The sequence below is a fragment of the Mustela nigripes genome, chromosome 17, assembly GCF_022355385.1.
Source record: "Mustela nigripes isolate SB6536 chromosome 17, MUSNIG.SB6536, whole genome shotgun sequence".
NCBI lineage: Eukaryota > Metazoa > Chordata > Mammalia > Carnivora > Mustelidae > Mustela > Mustela nigripes.
The window spans coordinates 47716641-47732677 of NC_081573.1; the positions used below are offsets into that span (position 1 = coordinate 47716641).

Here is a 16037-nt window from a genome sequence, read left to right on the forward strand (position 1 = left end):
TCAGTTCAGGTCATGATCCCAGGGTCCTGGGATCAGCCAGCATCTAGCTCTCTACTCAGCAGAGAGCCTGCTTCCCCCACCCCCAACTCTCTCTGCCTGCCTCTCTGCCTACTTGTGATCTCTATCTGATAATTAAAATCTTTAAAAAAAAAAAAAGACTTGAGACAATAGCAAGCAATTTAACCTATGGAAAACCAGAGCCCAGGAAGAGTAGGGACAGAAAAACTATCTGAAGAAACAACAGGCACATAATATATGTTCAAATATTTGTTGACAGATTTAAAAAAAACAAAATAATAATATGTATATGTATATAAATGTAAAAGTTATCAGAAAAGCAATGTGGTAACACAGAAAGAGGCTTTATATTTAAAAAGATTTGGATTGGAATCTAAGTTCTTTTTTTTCTTTTTTTTTTTCTTTTTTTTCTTTTTTTTAGATTTTATTTACTTATTTGATAGACAGAGATCACAAGCTGGCAGAGAGGCAGACAGAGAGAGGGGGAAGCAGGCTCCTCCCGGAGCAGAGAGCCCAATGCAGGGCTCGATCCCAGGACCCTGAGATCATGACCTGAGCCAAAGGCAGAGGCTTAACCCACTGAGCCACCCAGGTGCCCCAAGCTCTTTTTCTTAATATTTATGTGATTTGGGCAAATCACAATCCATCTAATTCCTTTTTTATATGTAAAATTTGTAAAATCTGTAAAATTTCTACTCTATGTATTGTATACTTTATCAAGAGTTACAAATAACATAAAAAAGGGTTCCATAGGGTGCGTGGGTGGCTCAGTGGGTTAAGCTGCTGCCTTCGGCTCAGGTCATGATCTCGGGGTCCTGGGATTGAGTCCCGCATCGGGCTCTCTGCTCAGCAGGGAGCCTGCTTCCCTCTCTCTCTCTGCCTGCCTCTCTACTTGTAATCTCTCTCTGTCAAGTAAATAAATAAAATCTTTAATTAAAAAAAAAAAAAGGTTCCATAAATCACATATTAAATAGCAACTTACTTGACTCAGATAAATATTTAGGGAGAAGGCTATTAGGCCAATACTCATTTTTAAAAAACAAAAAACAAAAAACAAGTGTGTTTGGTTAAGGTCCTTTCAGATACTTGCATCTAGTTCCACATTTCCACTACTGTAAGAGTTAAGGTTGGAACACATTATTTTATATGAAACTAAACTTTCAAGTTACCTTTTTTATGCCAGACAATCTTGTTAATTAACCCATACAGTAAATGCTCAGTAAATATTTTACAAATGATGAGCAAAAGTATAAGATAATCTAGACTGATTCTCTTCTTTTGGTCCTGGGGGCAGATAAACCCAATAAAAAGCTCAGGGAAAAAAAATTTTAGGAAGACTCCCAAGGTGAAGCTCTCCACTAAAATGACAAGTTCATCCTATCTCCTCACTCTTAACTGTAAATTTCAAGATGATACAAAAAAGCAAACAATGGAATTGCTGCAAATGCAGATATCATTTACTCAAAATCTTAACTATTAGGTTGAACCACATGAAATTGCTGGTTTTATAAGTTAAACAGGACCAAATACTGGTCACTCTTACAGTTCAATCTAATAAAAACAATGAAGCCAGAAAACCATGCCTAAAGAAGAGCTGGAGTGGCAGCGGGCCACTGGGTTATGCTAAGGGAAAGATACTGAACAACACGCAGGTGCAGAAAATTCCTGAATCACTGAATATAAAATCTTTACCAACAAATACTATTTACATTAAAAAAAAAAAAAAAAACCTCTGTAAAAAAAACAACAACTCTGTAAACTCACAAGCTGTAAGGTGGTGCTCTCTAGAAGCCTATAACACTTCACCACATATGGGGAGGGCGGGCGACATGGGACACCTGGATGTGGTAGGAGCTGGCAAGAGCCAGAGAAGGAGGCAGAGATCACGGCACTGAAGAACGTAAATCTGTCTCCAGAAGAAGGAGGGAACCACACCAATCTCTTCTGATTTCTGTTTTCACTGTTCTAATTTCTCCTATTTTAGACCCATTTTCAAAGGTGGAAATCAATATACAATAGTGAAACTTCTTTCTTGAAACTTCTTATAATAATAAACTTCTTATAATAATAAAGCAACAACACCAACCAGCCACACCAAAAACTTTTATCTATACACATGGCAAACAGGGAGGTCCTAATTAATCTAATCAGTTCTAACAGTCTGAGACTGTGGAGTTTTAAATGTTTCAAAACTATTCAAAACTAACTCTGCTGCCTAATTACCTCAGAAAGAAGGCTTGCAGACTGAAAATATTTCGCACTATCCTTAAGGTATGATTAATTTATGTATTGATTTTTTAATATAGATTGTTTCATGCGCCAGAGAACGTTCCAACCTTAGCAATATCAAGTTCTAACATATTCCTTTCTCTATGAAAAGGTGCCAATCTTTAGGAAAATTCCAGTGATTTTTATATTTATCTGGTTTTATAAAAGGCAAAAAGAATCAATGCCTTCTTTTTCTCAGCTAATAAGAAGCTATGTTCTTAGTCATTCCATTATACAGAGGGAGGATCTGTGTTAAGTAATGCTGTCTTCAGAACACAAGAACTAATTCTTTCCTCTTCTATTTAAGAACGGGACTTTCCTTTGTCTGATAGGCAGTATATTCCAAATTTAGGCCTCATTTAGGCCAAGAGAACTAAAGAACATTTGACAGAACTGAATTCCTTTACCCAAAGAATCACTCCTTTGCACTTATAATCTCAAAGTGCATACATTTTCAATATTCATTAAAGACTATAAATTGTTCTTGTGGCGCCTGGCTGGTTCAGTCAGAAGAGCATCTGACTACTGATGTCAGGGGTTGTGAGTTCAAGCCCCACACTGGGTGTAAAGATTACTTAAAGAATAAATTAAAAAAAAAAAAAGAATAAATAAATAAAATCCTGAAAGAAAACTTGAAAAAAAAAAGACAATAAATGTTCTTTTTTATTTTTTTAATTAACATATAAGGACTATAAATGTTCTTGATCTTACTCTTCAAGTAAGTTCAACTTAAGTTTTCATTAGGAGCCTGCCTACCTAGGAAGTATTATATAAAAGGTGTGGCACGTTACATTCATTTCACATTTCTCTTAACACAGTGAACACAAAACCTTATCTTGAATCATTTCCTCTGAAACAACAAAGAGAAAGGGAAGAGAAAGACCGTTTATGGGCAAATGCAATTTGATGCATGGTCTACGTATTTAAAATTTTTTTATTCTCACCATAACCCTGTAGGAGTGGGTTTATCTGTTTTGTAGAAAATTATCTGTTTTATAGACAATTGAAGGTTGTCTATTAATTTGTCCAAGGTCACAGTAAGAGATAAGTGATTTGGGATTTGAATCCAAGACTGTGATTCTGATTTTTCCTGCTTACATTAAATAGGTGTGCTCAGTAGATGGTACTAATTAACAGAAGGCAGATATGCTCAGGATTAAAACCCTCCATTACATCCCCTTCTCCCTCCTTAAAGCTTCTGTCCACTTCAATTGCTTATCACATTACACAGCTGATTTGGACAGTGCACGAACTTGGGAATTCTGTTGACTTTCAGGCTCTTTCTAGTTTACACTTAAGTTACAAAAGAAACCTTCCTAGATACCTTCTGTATCTTTCCTTAACATTATTTTTTTTTCTTTCCTTCTTTGTTGTAGTTACTTTGCATTTGAATTGATTTATAACTTGTATGCACATTCTCCTGGTTAATTTTTCCCCCACATAATTTCAATTCACTGTTTCTCTTACTTATCTTTCTAAATATATATCACATTTTTTATTTTTAAGGAACACAGAAACAATTTAAGAGTCTGTTCTATTTTACAAGTGTACAGATCCAGGAATTCAAGTTAGCACTCACTTTCACTACGACTCCTCCCCCTACAAAGAGTGACACATGTTATTCACGTCTTCATTAGAAGGTACTATAAATACTATGCATTCAATCTAACATAATTTTCTAATTTCAGTAAAGTTGTTACAGCTAGATGAAAGTAGATGTCTGGTTCTCTTAATTCATTGTTTTTAGATTCCAGTCCACACTTCTTGTTCCTCCACACTCTATTTTAATGCAGATACAAGAGTTAGCACTGGCACAGTTCTGAGGGCCATCACTTGAGATTCCTTCGTAAGTTTCCAATTTCTATAATTCAACCAAACAAAGATGAACCACTTACTGATTTCCCAGTTTTATGAGAACTGCTCTTCTCAAGTTGAAGGAGCGCCCCTTACAACTCATAAATTAGGCACGGGGATGGTGTCAGATTAGGAGGCATTTTAAGGTAGCTAAATTAAGAATTTCTTGATACGGGGGCACCTGGCTAGCTCAGTCAGTAGAGCATGCAACTCTTGATCTCGAGGCGGTAGATTCAAGCCCTACACTGGGTGCAGGGATTACTGAAAAATAAAACCTTAAAAAAAAAATCTCGTGATATTAACAATAAACTCTTTAAGAAGAATGAAAAGTACCGACAAGCTTTTTTCTGATACTCCCCACCACTTCCTCTAGCATGTGTCCTAGCATTTAATTTTTCCTTCTTTTACAGTACTACAACTTATATTAATTCTTTATTTTTTTAAAGATTTTATTTATTACTTGACAAAGAGAACACATACAAAAGCAGGGGGAGCAGGAGAGGGATCGGTAGGCTCCCCACCAGGCAGGGAATCCAACTTGGGGCTCGATCCCAGGACCCCGAGACCAAGACCCAAGCTGAAGACAGCTCCTTAACTGACTGAGCCACTCAGGCACCCCTATAGTAATAATTTTTAGTAAAGGTATCTTTTTCTTCTTCCAGATCAGAGCTGTCCATTAGAAATCAAATGGGGGCGCGTGGGTGGTTTAGTCGTTAAGCATCTGCCTTCTGCTCAGGTCATGATCCCAGGGTCCTGGGATCAAGTCCTACATCAGGCTCCCTGCTCTGCAGGAAGCTTGCTTCTCCCTCTCCCTCTCCCACTGCCTCTCCCCCTGCTTGTGTTCCCTCTCTCACTGTCTTTGTCAAATATATAAATAAAATCCTTAAAAAAAAAAAAATCAAATGTAAATCACATCTATTATTTGTTTTCTAATAGTCATATTAAAAAATAAGTAAAATTGATTTTAATAATGTACTTAATCCAATATATCCAAAATATTGCCATTTAAATGTGTAATAAATACAAAAAATTAATGCAGTATCTTACATTTGTTTTTTTGTACTAAGCCTTTAAAATCAAGTGTGTCTTTTATACTTACAGCACAACCCCATTCACACTTCATGCTTCAAATGTTCAAAAGCTACACTGAGCTGGTGACCACCACACTGGGCTGTACTACAGGGATGGAAGAGGAATGAGCTATTTCATAGCTGGACAGACTTGTTTTCAAATCTTAATTCCACCACTTACTGGCCCTAAGGCAGTTTCCTCATTAAATAATAATAATAATGATACATCTCTGATAGGATTAAATGAGATAGATGCCTAGAAAACACACGGTCTCTTAGCACAGGGCACACAGAAAGCCTTCAATAAATGCTAACTACTATCATGAATTTATATCCTCTAACACTAAGCACAGTGTCTTACATACGGTAGTTATCCAATAAATGTTTGATGAAGGAAGAAAAATTAATTTGCATGACATCCTATAAGCCATTTAATTGCTTATTTTTCAAATATATAAGTATCTTATATAAAACAAATATATAAGTATCTTTTTTGTTTTGTTTTTGGATTGTTGCTGACTAAATTGGTTTTGAACACATTAGGAGAAGTGTACAGAAGAGAAATGTACCATTTCATCTTTTGGATTGTTCAAGTATTTTTATTTTCTTCCAAAGAACAATGAATTATTAAGCAACTATACTCTATTAAGCACTCTATTAAGAGACTTCTTAGAGAAGTATTTCTCATCAATGACAGTGGAATTTTACAGGTAACTCCCAATTATCTGTAAGGATTTTTTGTCTCAGGTTGGAATAAAAACATATACCATTTCTGGCTTTTTTTTTTTTTTTAAGATTTTATTTATTTGACACAGAGAGACAGAGAGAGATCACAAGCCGGCAGAGAGGCAGGCAGAGAGAGAGAGGGGGAAGCAGGCTCCCTGCTGAGCAGAGCCCAATGCAGGGCTTGATCCCAGGACCCTTGAGATCATGACCTGAGCCGACGGCAGATGCTTAACCCACTGAGCCACCCAGGTACCCCCATTTCTGGGCTTTAGTTGGAGAACGAGCCAGTGGTACACCTAAGACCCTTTATAATCTGGACTCCGAAATAATTCTCAAACTCTATTTTAGTCAGTACAACCCCCTAAATGTCTTAAAGTATGTCCCCTTTTCACCTGTGCTTTTAATTTTTCATTCTCTTTTACATAACTGTATTCTTACATATCACAGAATCACAAAGTATCAGAGCTAGAAGGATCTGAAGAGATAATCCAGTCTTGGTATTTCCCAAAGCAGGTATCACAGAAGGTAAGAAAGATAATTTCAGATGGTGTTAGTATTATACACTTTAATGGCCATATATTTTGTTTAATGTATATTAGAAAAATATAAGTAGCACATCAAACTCAAGAATTCACGTGTATCTTCATTTATGACATGGTTCAACAGTCACAACTTAAGGGAGAAAAAAAACTTTTTTTTAAAGATTTTATTTATTTGACAGAGAAAGAGGGATCACAAGTAGGCAGAGAGGCAGGCAGAGAGAGAGAGGGGGAAGCAGGCTCCCTGCTGAGCAGAGAGCCCAATGCAGGGCTCCATCGCAGGACCCTGAGATCATGACCTGAGCCAAAGGCAGAGGCTTAACCCACTGAGCGCTAAGGGAGAAAAAACTTCTAAGCTAAGAGTAGCAGAACTGGATTCTACTCAAGTCTAATTCCTAATTTTATCCTCTTTTCATTGCCCTAAACAATTTACTGTCTGTATGGCACCAACAGATTATCACTCTCATGTCATAATTGTTCGTTGATCACAATCTCATTTATCAAACCAACTGTAAGTAATGGTCTTAAAGCACTAGTGTTCCTTCATAATAAGGGATCAATAATGCCTTGATTTTGTGGTTAGATTGCTTCCAACCACGGAGAGTTAGCATTGGAGGAAATTCCACATGGGCTCAAACAAAACAATCATAACATATCCTAAAGCCAAACAATGTCTGGATTAATTGCCTTTTGCATTATTCACATCACTATTTCCTCCCATGAATGAATAAGGAATCAGGAGATGCTATACCTATAAATTCTAAAAACTATTTATGGGAAAGTTATACAGGTTAAATAACAGGAATCTTACTGGGTGCCTGGGTGGTGCAGTGGGGTAAGCATCCAACTCTTGGCTTCAGCTCAGTCAGGTCATGAGATCAAGCCCCATGTCCAGGCTCTGTATTCAGAGCAAAGTCGGCTTAAGACTCTCTCCCCCTTGGGGCGCCTGGGTGACTCAGGGGGTTAAGCCTCTGCCTTCGGCTCAGGTCATGATCTCAGGTCCCCACATCTGGCTCTCTGCTCAGCGGGAGCCTGCTTCCCCCTCTCTCTCTGACTGCCTCTCTGCCTACTTGTGATCTATCTCTCTCTCTCTGTCAAATAAATAAATAAATAAAATCTTTAACAACAACAAAGAAAAGACTCTCCCTTTGCTCCTTCCTCCTGCCCACTCACACACATGCTCTCTCCCTCTAATAAATAAACCTTTAAAAAAAATAACAGGGATCTCAGAAATTATACTATTACCTAAATCTCTCCTTAAATATGTGAGGAAACCAGAACTCAAAGTAGTGAAGACTTGCCCACAGCCATATGGTTAGCTAATGGCAGTGCCAGCTCTAGTCCTAGTTCACTCTTTGTGCTCTTCCACAGATTCAACACAAACAGTAGGGAGATATATATAAATTCTTCCATCATATACCAGTACAAATCCTGCCTCAGGTAAGATGAGATTTGAAAATCTTTTCATTAAGCAGAAATTCTGCTCGTGATGGGCTCAAACTAGAAATTAAATTAGGTTTGTCTAATAACGCTAGTCTGTCTACCTGAGAATCTACAATATTCAAGTGCATAGGAGTTGTAGCTACCCAATTGTTCTCAATAGTAAAGAAAAGAGGATTCTAATTCCAGGCAACTCTTCTCATTTTTTGTGTCCATTTCTGAATCCCTGGCATTCTCAACAGTCACATACCAATTTCCCTAGCTGAAACCATCCATGCTAGATTGCAAAGTGTCTGACTTTGAAATCAAAGAGAACTTACCGAATACCAGGTCTACAACTTAGGACATAACATCAGACAAATTACTTCATCTCTCTGAGCCTGTTTCTCAACTAAGATAACAGGACATTCACCTCACAGGACTATCAAAAATATTAAATGAGGGATGCCTGGGTGGCTAAGTGGGTTAAACCTCTGCCTTAGGCTCAGGTCATGGTCTCAGAGTCCTGGGATAGAGCCCCGCTTCAGGCTCTCTGCTCATCAGGGAGCCTCGTTCCCCCCCACTCTCTGCCTACCTCTCTGCCTACTTGTGATTTCTATCAAATAAATAAATTAAAATCTTTTGAAAAAAAGTTAAATAATATAGAGAGTGCAAAACATGATCTTAGGATACTGTTAAGTTAAAGGTTAAGAAGAGAGCAGAAGCACCTGGCAGGCTCAGTTGACAAAGTGTGAGACTCTTGATCTTGGGGTTGTAAGTTCTAGCCCTCACGTTGGATACAGAAATTACTGAAAAATAAAAATCTTCAAAAATAAAAGAATTTTTTAAAAGAATAGGGTAATAAAAATGTTCATCTGTGAGTCTGAAAGGGTTTATAGGGCGCCTGGGTGGCTCAGTTGTTGGCCATCTGCCTTCAGCTCAGGTCATGATCCCAGGGTCCTAGGTTGGAGGCCCACATGGGACTACCTGCTCAGTGGGAAGCCTGCTTCTCTCTCTCCCACTCCCCCTGCTTGTGTTCCCTCTCTCACTGTCTCTCTCTCTGTCAAATAAAGGAATAAAATCTAAAAAAAAAAAAAAAGAAAGAAAGAAAGAAAGAAAGAAACTGGGTTTACAGTTTGTAATGTTTAAAAGTTAATTCCTGGGACGCCTGGGTGGCTCAGTTGGTTGAGCGGCTGCCTTCAGCTCGGGTCATAATCCCAGCGTCCTGGGATCGAGTCCCACATCAGACTCCTTGCTCGGCAGGAAGCCTGCTAATCCCTCTGCCTGCCATTCTGTCTGCCTGTGCTCGCTCTCTCCCCCCCCCTCTGATAAATAAATAAAATCTTTTAAGAAAATTTTTTAAAAAGTTAATTCCTGTTTGATACATAAAATAGTACATCTTAAATAGCTACATTGTTTTATTTTTTAAGTGCTTATCAAAGATACACATCAAAGTAATTAGAAAGTGAAATGGAAAAAAAAAAAGGAAGCAAGTGAAATGACATGTGTCTGGGACTTGCTTTAAAATATGCCAGTCTCCCAAATCCTATGCCAAATAAACAAAAAAACATAGAGACAGTTGAAGCTAGGTGATACATACAGAGAGAATCACCATACTATTCGACTTCTGTGCATACTTGAAATTTCCCATATTAGAAAGTTTTATGTTTTAAAACCTAACAAGAACAGGGGCACCTCGCTGGCTCAGTCATTAAACATCTGCCTTTGGCTCAGGTCATGATGCTGGTGTCCCGGGATCAAGCCCCCACATGGGGCTCCCTGCTCAATGTGGAGCCTGCTTCTCCCTCTCTTCCCCACTCTTGCTGTCTCTCACTATCTCTGTCTCCCTCTCAAATAAATAAAATCTTAAGTAAATATGTTAAAAAAATAAAATCTAATAAAAACAGTTTTTAAAAAAGCCCTAAGAAAAATGCACATCATTAATAAACTCCTCCCAAGAAACCAATGTCTCCATCCGAACTTCTAAACACATGATAATACCAGTCATTTCGGTCAAAAATACATAAGTATTTTAAAATTACTCTCAACATAAAGCATGTTTTATCTTGGGGTGCCTGGGTGGCTCAGTCATTAAGGATCTACCTTCAACTCAGGTCATGATCTCAGGATCCTGGGATCGAGCTCTGCATCAGGCTCCCTGCTTGGTGGGAAGCCTGCTTCTCTCTCTCCCACTCCTCCTGCTTGTGTTCCCTCTCTTGCTGTCTCTCTCTGTCAGTAAGTAAGTAAATCTTAAAAAAAAAAAAAAAAAAAAAAGGCATGTCTTATCTCTTAATGTATTAACTACTAACTACATAGCAGTACTTTCTCTTTCTTTGGTATTATTATTCCTCCACCTGCTAAAATAGCCCAGGGTATATTTTTCCTTTTTCCCCTTTATGGATTCTATTTATTTATTTTTAAAGATTTTATTTATTTATTTGACAATGAGAGAGCATGAGCAGGGTGAGCAGCTGGCAGAGGGAGAAGCAGGCTCACTGGTGAGCAGGGAGCCCTAGGAAGGGCTCCATCCCAGGACCCTGGGATCATGACCTGAGCCGCTTAATCGACTGAGCCACTCAGGTGCCCAGGCCTTTATACATTCTTGTTATATTTTTTATGACTAGCACTACTAGTTCTGTATGTATATACATGTGTGTAACCTGACATGCATGTACACATGTATATACACAACACATGTAACACACACATGTAACCACATCAACTATCCTATCATTACTACTATTACATCTACTATTTAACAGTGGACCCACTGGGTATACTTGACCTTTTAAAAAGCATGACTCATCTGAAAGGGTTAAAAAAAAAAAAATCCCGGGGCGCCTGAGTGGCTCAGTGGGTTAAGCCACTGCCTTCGGCTCAGGTCATGATCTCAGAGTCCTGGGATCGAGTCCCGCATCGGGCTCTCTGCTGAGCAGAGAGCCTGCTTCCCTCTCTCTCTCTGCCTGCCTCTCCATCTACTTGTGATTTCTCTCTGTCAAATAAATAAATAAAATCTTAAAAAAAAAAAAAAAAAAAAAAAATCCCTCTCATGACACACAACCTTCAAAATAGCACCCAAAGTGACTGAGGGAAAGCTGTGAACTATAGTCCATGTTCAGATTTACTGTAGTTACAGATTTTGTTGGCATATGTTATGATATGTTAGACACACTGAAATTACCAGCTGTAATTATTTAAAGGTAGCCATAAATACCTTCAAATAAAGTTTGTAAGTGAACTACTACATAACTTTGAGCACTACAGTAGAGACAATCTTAAAATATTTGAGCTCAAGACTTAATCTAACACGGGGAACCTGGGTGGCTCAGTTGCCTGAGCATCTGCCTTAGGCTCGGATTGTGATCCTGGGGTCCTGGGATCGAGCCCTGCCTGGGGCTCTCTACTCAGTGGGGAGCCTGCTTCTCCCTCTCCCACTGTCTGCTGCTCACTCTTCTCGTGCTCTCTCTCTCTGTGTCAAATAAACAAAATCTTTAAAACAAAACAAAAAACTAAACCTTAAAAAAAAAAAAAAGACTTAACCTAACACTGTATACCCCATGTTGTTTCAAAATAAAAATGTCTACTACCATTTAAACACTCACATGCTTTGCCTCTCCATAATTCTAATAGCAAGTACACAGAGAACAGCCTTCTCCAAATTAGTATCCAAAGGGATAAAGGAAACAATAACAACAAAACAAACAAAAAACAAAGAAAACCCAAAGGGATATAGAAGCAGATTATATCAAATTCCCTATCAAGCAGTACTACTTACCAAAAAACAAATGCAAAACATGTTCCATAATTTCACTTTAAATGTGCCTAGGCAGTTTCTTTCTTTAATTCAGGTATGTTCTTTCAAACACATAAATCAGATTTAACTAATTCTCAAACTATGTGGATTTAAATGTTCTTCTGCTGTCTTTAAAGAAAAAAAAGTTTAAAAACAGCTCCACTTGGGGCGCCTAGGTGGCTCAGATGGTTAAGCATCTGCCTTTGCTCAGGTCATGATCCCAGGGTCCTGAGATCAAGCCCCGCATTGGGCTCCCTGCTCAGCGTGAACCCGCTTCTCCTTCTTCCACTCCCCCTGCTTGTGTTCCCTCTCTCACTGTATATATCTCTCTATATATCAAATAAATAAATATTTAAAAACAAAACAAAACAAAAACAGCTCCACTTCCAGAAGCTTGGTAGGCTCAGTCCCTACAGCATGCAACTCTTGACTTCAGGGTTGCGAGTTCAAGCCCCCATTGGGTATGGAGCCCACTTACAAATTTTAAAAAAAAGATAGAAAAGAAAATAGGTCCACCTCCCGAAGAATATACACAATCGTTCATGGTACCTTTTTTTCAACTTTTATGTATATAAAATTAGAGGAAAATTAACTAAACTGTAAATTTGGAAAGATCTGGTCCCCAAAATACCCCCACTTCCAATTTACATAACACGTTTTCTTCCTGTGGAGTATAAAACTGACTTCATTAGTATATTTATCCTCAATCTGTTGGCAATATTTATTGAGTCTCAGTACTGAATTAGGTACTCTGGAAAGTTACAAAGGAAATACAGGACCTAGTAACTACGCTGGAAGAACTTAAATACCCATCTCCACAAAGGAGAAAAAATGTAGTTACTGAAACAGTATCCTTGCCGAGAATCTTACAATCAAATGTGGAGCAGGGACTCCATTTTCAAGCCAGTTTCCTTGCACTAAGTAATCCAAGACAGTACCCACAAAATTAAACAGACCCCAAAAGTGATCAAATCTGTTATTTATGGATTACATATGCTGCTACACACTTCTACTGCATGACAAAGGAAGCCTGCTCCTGTAAGTAGAGCTTTCCAAATGTTCCTAAGCACACAAAGAAAGAGACATGTTCTCCGAGCATTGGCCACTTTTTGCCACTTTGCCTAATAACATCCTACTTCTGCCACAAACCACTAACAAAGTGTTTGATCACCAATATTAGGGTCTTACTCTGAGGGAACATTGATTATATATCCTCAAATACCAAATAAAAAATTCCAAAAAGGCTGACAGTTAAGAATCTCAGCTGTATCTACTAGAGAAGTAGCTGAAGAATAAACAGTAACAATGAATCCTCCTAGTCTTTAAATTGTAGAAGAGAAGTCATCTGTGGTCCTGCATTTCTGTTGGCTCAGAAAATTTCCTTTCTGTCTTCAGATTATGTATGTCACTCCCCCTTGTGAATTCTCTGTATAGAATACTAGAGCAGGTATCAAAGTGGATGGGAGGGCGAGCGGAGTGGGGGAAATATTGCCAAGACTAGCAATTTTCTACAAACCAGTGATCTTCCCATGGTCCCATGTCCATGGTCATGAACATCTTAGGCAATTCTGATGATACAATTTCCCAAACAAAACTGTATCAAGCAGCAGTTTCATTCTATTTGTTAACCTTTAGGTCTAATTCTATACACCTAACCTTAAACAAACAAAACAAAAAAACCCCACAACCCTACCAGAGTTGCTCCCAAACTTTGAGAACTGTCAAATAAGTCCGCAGGATTAAATCTAGAGAAGACATGTCAGTTAACTGACTCACATTATAGAATATCAACTCTAGATTTCATTAAAAGCTACTATTAAAATCATATTCAGACGTCAGAAAGGCAAGATCCCACAACCCAATCACAAATACTGTACAGGTATTACAGCTTCGACTGCTGTCCCAACTTTTCAAGCTTTGGGACTCTAATTTACTTGAGGTAATAGCTTGAGATTCACTACGAATTGATCAAAATAAATGAAGGGGGGGGGGAAGGACATATATCAGTTTCAACACCGTATTTGATAATAGGAATTTGCTAAATTACAAAAGAACGGGGTAGAGACAGTGAATTCGGTACTGAATACAATACACATCAGAACTGAACCTGAGTTACCTAAACAAACGTTATCTACTGCCAATAAACAGATCATTTCTTAACAGCTTAAGTACGCCAACCATTTTTTCATATTTAAAAAGGGCTGCTACGAACTGTCCGAGTCGAAACAAATAGCCAAATTCTAAGCAGGTCTTCGGCGAGGAGCCACTGTGCTAAGAGCATCACACAAAAGACCGGAGCAAACATAAACACGCTCTGGGCCTTCGCAGACAGCGGCCAGGAGCCAGGGTCTGAATCCCAGACCCCCGCACCAGGGAGGGAAGGAGGGGTGGGGGGTGGGGTCCTCTTCTCGGAATGCGCTGGGGAGCTAGTTGGAGACGGGGAGGGAAGGAGCGAGCGCAGTACAGAGGAAGAGAGAGAAGCAGCGGACCGGCGTCAGCGGCTTCCAAGGCCGGCAACACCCTCGGGCCCGCACCAGGCCTGGCCCTCCCGGCCCCGTCCCGCCTCCTCACCTCCCTCACGTCCTGCAGGCACTCGAGCACCGCCAGGTTGTTGCTCCAGGTGTGCTTGGGGCACACACGGGTCACGTCCTCCCTGCACGACTCTTCCTCTGCCAGCTTCCAGCCCCCGCCAGCCCCTCCGGGCCCCGCTCCGCCCCGCCGGGCCGGAGGCCCACCCGCCGGGAAAGGCGGCTGCGGCGGCTGAGGCGGTTGCTGCGGCTGCTGCTGCTGGTGCTGGAGCTGAGAGGACTGAGGCAGCTGGAGCAGCGGCTGACCCGCCGGCCCGCCGCCTCCAGTCTGCCCTACAAAGGACGGAAAGTTGGCCCCGGGGCCCTGGCCCTGGCTGTGGCCGCCCTGGGCCGGGACTTTCTGGGCCCCGGCCGCCGCGAGCAGCAGCAGCTGCAGAGCCGCCGACAAGCGGAACATCCTCCGTACACGTCCACACGCCGCCATCTTGGGTCCGCGGCGAGCTCGACGCACCCGCCGGCGCCGCGTATTTAAATGAGGGGGCGGGGCCCGACAGGGCCCGGCCCGAGCCCCTCCCCCGCCGGCGCAGACCCGCGAGTCGGGAGCGGAGCCCTGGAGGAGGCTGCGCTTGAAGCGGCCCACGCCCTGGGCCCCGGAGGCTCTTTGCCGGGGGAATTACTGAAGCTCCTTAAAAAGCCTGGGCTGGACGGCTTTACCTCATTCCCCTGGTTGTCGTCACAGAAAAATAAAGAGGAATCGGGATTGCCACAACCAAGATGGCTGGTAGAGTATGTCGCCTGTTCAGTGACTGGGGGGAAAAAACAAAAACAAAAAACTTTGTGTGTAGAGGTGAACTATACACGACCAGGGTATTCCGAAATTAAGAGTCTCTTCTTGCATCTCTTCCTGCTGCTTTCCACCTGCCTCAGAATCTTTCTTACCCAGGGAAGAAGGCAGTCTTGAAAAATGGTTAGGAGCAAAGGTTCCGGGATAAGAAGGGAGTTGGTTATAATCTTTGCTCCCCTGCAGACTGGGCAAGTCCTTTAACTCTCTGAGCCTCATTCTTCTCGTCCCATGAAGACGCGGAGGAGCTCCAATGTGAAATATAGTTGTGAGGACCAGAAAAAATAATAAGGGAAAGTACCTGGCCCACAATATAGAGCTCAAAAATTTGTATCCAATATTATTACTCAGTTGGGAAGCCTTTTGTGCCGCAATCCTGATTATAAATCAGAACTTAACCCTGTGTTTATTTTTTTTAAAGATTTTTTATTTTATTTATTTGACAGAGAGACATCACAAGTAGGCAGAGAAGCAGGCAGAGAGAGAGAGAGAAGGAAGCAGGCTCCCTGCTGAGCAGAGAGCCCGATGCGGGACTCGATCCCAGGACCCTGAGATCATGACCTGAGCCGAAGGCAGCGGCTTAACCCACTGAGCCACCCAGGCGCCCTTAACCCTGTGTTTAAAGGAGGAGAAGAAAATAGCAAAACAGGTCTTTAGGTGTCAGGTCAAGTCTCTGCCTTGGGGAACTGTTTCTGCTGACCTGCGCAGCATCTTCAGCACATTAGGCCTGGATTGGTTGGTTGACCTCACACCCCTGTCCCCTCCCCCTCCCTAGGAGAGATGATACCTTCTCCAAGGTCTTCACACCCATTGTCATTTGAGTTTTGTATTAGGCCTGGGTTGGACTCTAATTCAACTGAGGAACGGCACAGTGATGGTAACAAGTTCTGCACAGCAGGGTTAAAAGACCTGTCCAGAGTAAACTCGACCAGTCTGGTACTAGGATCTGTGGGGCTTCCCACTGCCCTGGTGCAGTTTTAT

The 16037-nt window shown here is 40.8% G+C and overlaps 1 protein-coding gene across 2 annotated transcripts in view; it reads right to left on the reverse strand.

Moving 5' to 3' along the window:
* The window catches only part of GLG1 (golgi glycoprotein 1), a 162112-nt gene extending 147378 nt beyond the window's left edge, over window positions 1-14734 (reverse strand). For both annotated transcript variants that reach the window (XM_059383319.1, XM_059383318.1), the window contains exon 1: window positions 14259-14734. In XM_059383319.1, the coding sequence (XP_059239302.1) occupies window positions 14259-14699 (441 nt within the window). In that variant the 5' untranslated portion in view covers window positions 14700-14734. The remainder of the gene's footprint in view (window positions 1-14258) is intronic.
* Window positions 14735-16037: the final 1303 nt, after the last annotated feature.